This window comes from Myotis brandtii, unplaced genomic scaffold (genome assembly GCF_000412655.1).
Source record: "Myotis brandtii unplaced genomic scaffold, ASM41265v1 scaffold725, whole genome shotgun sequence".
Lineage (NCBI taxonomy): Eukaryota > Metazoa > Chordata > Mammalia > Chiroptera > Vespertilionidae > Myotis > Myotis brandtii.
Genome location: NW_005370862.1, coordinates 921,677 through 925,189, shown reverse-complemented (window position 1 = coordinate 925,189; position 3,513 = coordinate 921,677). Strand labels below are relative to the sequence as shown.

Below are 3,513 nucleotides of genomic sequence, written 5' to 3'. Positions count from 1 at the left end.
CTGGGCTCCTAGCCCCCTGCAGTGAGTGAGGTGATGGAGGAACGGCAGGGCAGGGCAGGGATCAGCTCCTCGGGCCCCAGGCCTGGATCTGCGCCTTCCTTTCCACTGCTTCCGCCACCTTTGCCGCGGCCCTCAGGCTAGAATATGCTAGAAGGTTTCCCCACCTCCAACAAGTCTCCCTCCAGCTCCCAATGCCGCCTAAATTCTGGAAGTGAGTTCACGTCCTACAAGACAAGAACCTGTCGGCCCTCGGCTGGCCCTCCTGCCCCAAGCCGGGCTCCTGGATTGTTTCTAGCCGCCCAGCCCGGCATGGCTACTGGGGGGCGGGGCGGGAGGTGGCTCCTGGTTCCCCAAACATGCTGCCTGCTGTGGCTGCTTCTCTGGCTGGAGTTGGTAAAACTCCCTCCAGCACCAGCACCATCCCCCAGGTGAGCTGTGCTGGTGTCCTGGCCTCGCCCCCAGGACTGTTCCACTTCACACCCCCCCCCTTTCTGCCAGGAGCTAATCAGCTGGCTTCCTCACAGGTTCTGCAACTGACCTACCCGCTGGCTACAGAGAAGGCTGGGAGCCGTGAAGCTGGCCCTGCATTTCTGCACCCTGGTATGTGGGATGTACAGGCCCAGCCAGGCCAGGCCCTCGGGCACCACTGTCCCCTTCACGCCCCATTATGCTTTATGCCACCTCCTGACCGGCTCCATTTGTTGCTTTCTGTTTGGTGCCAGCCCTCCCGGTGGAATAAGCTGCAGGAGGCCGATTTGCAGCCGGGTCACTGCACACAACCCTGCACTGGGCGGCGTGTCCGGGAGGCATGAGCTGGCATTTGCCACACGTAAGGAAGGAATCGGTTTAAATTAATTGTCATCATTATTATTATTTTTTGGTTAATCTTCACCTGAGGATATTTTTCCATTGCTATTTAGAGAGAGTGGAAGGGAGAGGGAGAGACACAGAGAGAAACACCCATGTGAGAGAGACACATGGATTGGCTGCTTCCCACACACACCCAAGCAGGGCAGGGCCTGAGCCTCCAGGCGAGGTCCGTGCCCTTGACTAGAACTGAACCTGGGGCTCTTCAGTCTGCAGACCGGTGCTCCATCCACTGAGCCACACTGGCTAGGGCTCATTTAACTTAAGTCTTTAAGGAGGCTTTGAGTTCCTACAACGCACATTACTTTTTGAATTAGAAACAGCTAATTACGTACGTTAGAATGATGACTCAGCATTCATTCCATATGTCTTGCCCTCGCCAGTTTGGCTCACATCGATGTTTCTCTCTGTCTCTCCCTCTCCCTTCCAATCTCTCTCTAAAAATCAATGGAAAAATATCCCTGGGTGAGGATTAACAACAACAACAAATACATATCTTGATCTTCAAATGCGTTTCTCTAGTCTGGCTAATAAGCAGGAGGTCATTTTTGCTTTAGTGTGAGGCCCACACATGACATGCTCAACAGAATAAAAATCAAAATGCTAAAACCCACTGCCTCCATCAGGGAGTTAGAGCTGCCCTGCCGGCCGGGGAGGACCCTGGCGGAAAAAAGAAAACCCTCACATCTAGCATCGTCGTCTAGGACAGCGAGCTATGTGGAGGAAAGGGCCACAGACTAACCCCACCGGCTCGGGGAGGCCAGCCTGCAGGACCCTACAAACTCGGAAAGTGACCAGGTAGGACCAACATAAAATTCCCACCGAAACGCGGGCCATGGTGGGTAGTCACATCCCAGGCAGGTAGCTTCCTGGACAACGGTCAGTGTTTACCCTGAACTGGGCCTGTCTATTGTCTTTTTGCTTCTAATATAACAAACCTTTGGAAGGTCGAGTGATCCCTTTCCCAGACGCCCCAGGGCACAACCTCCCACCAGAGCAGAGACCACAGAGCCCCTCATTGTTACCTGGTCCCCTGAATACCATCTCTATGTGCTGCAAATGTTTATTATTATTATCATTATTATTATCACTTCAGAGAGACAAAGGGAGAGGAAGACATCGAAACATCAATGATGAGAATCAGCAATCAGCTGCCTCTTGCACGTCCCCCACTGGGGATCTAGCCCACAACCCGGGCATGTGTCCTGACCGGCAATCTAACCGCGACCTCCTGGTTCATAGGTCAATGCTCAACCACTGAGCCACGCCAGCTGGGCTACTATCCTATACCCAGCAATGTGAACGACGTATGTCTCTCCATCTTACTTTTTATTTAACCCCAGAGGTTTCCCGCGTTGCTTTCTCCCGCGCCCTTCATCTACCACCAGTGGATTTCACGGACCCTCCTTAAGCCCCTCCTTTGACTAACGTATGAGACAAGCTGCGGAGCTGCCCTTCTCAGGAGCGTTTCTCAGTCCATGGAGGTTTCGCTTCCTGGCAACGGGCATCAGTTTGGGTCAGATGCGCTCATAGGAATTCTCTACAGCAGGGGTCCTCAAACTACGGCCCGCGGGCCACATGCAAATACAAATATTGTATTTGTTCCCGTTTTGTTTTTTTACTTCAAAATAAGATATGTGCAGTGTGCATAGGAATTTGTTCATTTTTTTTTTTAAACTATAGTCCGGCCCTCCAACGGTCTGAGGGACAGTGAACTGGCCCCCTGTTTAAAAAGTTTGAGGACCCCTGCTCTACAGGGTTGGACATTTCCTACATCCACAGCTACTGGGAACAGAGAGTATTTATTTCAAGATAAAGATACTGTGAGCCAGGGGGCGCTTTTTAAATTTCCTTCTGCAGTGAGAAGGGAGAGAAACAGGAAGAGGAAGTGGTACCACCCCCCCACCCCCCCCCCCCCCAACAGCAGCAAAAAGAAAGTATGCCTTATCAGAGGCCGGGCTCACCTCTTTCCTTTCTTTCAGGTTCGTCAACATGACGATGGTCGCAGACTTCTGCTCCCAGATCATCCTCCAGAAGTCATTAACTGTTTCCTGCTTAGGACCTGCAGGTGGAGGAGGATCCCAAAGTCAGGCAAGACAGAGGCCCAGTGGGCCCCAGCCCCAGGCACTGCCTGGGCCCCGGACGGCTGCTCCCCCGATTCTCTGAGGCACAAAAGGGCTGGTGGATCCAGTTCACACCCGACAGAATTCCAGAACCCGTGGGGCTGGGAGGGGCCAGCAGGTCCCCGCCTGCCCATTCCATCCCACCACACTCCCCACTCCCCTCTGGAGCTGGGAACTCCTCAGGGGGCGGAATCCCTGGACCCGGGCAGGTGACAGTCACAGGCAGTCACCTATCAAAATGAGAGCTGGTCTGCAGCTACGGGTCCAAGTGGTTTGTGGCCACTCGGTGTTTTAGTCTCAGTATCGCACCCGGATGTGGTGTGTGAGTGTGAGTGTGAGTGTGTGTGTGATGAGAGAGTAACAACAACAAGCTTACCTTGAGCTGCTATGAACTTATTCTTCTCCTTGTAACCCTAGAAACATAAAATCAGATTTATAATGTCTCCAAATTATCTTTGTATGTCCCTCTCTAGTCTTTATTTTCTGGGAATACCTTTCAAGACACACACATGGGAAGACACAG

The 3,513-nt window shown here is 52.7% G+C and overlaps 1 protein-coding gene across 1 annotated transcript in view; it reads right to left on the bottom strand.

The window, feature by feature from the left end:
• Window positions 1-3,513, bottom strand: part of PTPRE (protein tyrosine phosphatase, receptor type, E) — a 70,423-nt gene that overhangs the window by 15,974 nt on the left and 50,936 nt on the right. Inside the window, exons 7-8 of the mRNA XM_014530149.1 lie at window positions 3,367-3,403; window positions 2,832-2,929 (exon numbers count right to left, since the gene is read on the bottom strand). Coding sequence (XP_014385635.1) covers window positions 2,832-2,929; window positions 3,367-3,403 — 135 coding nt within the window. The remainder of the gene's footprint in view (window positions 1-2,831; window positions 2,930-3,366; window positions 3,404-3,513) is intronic.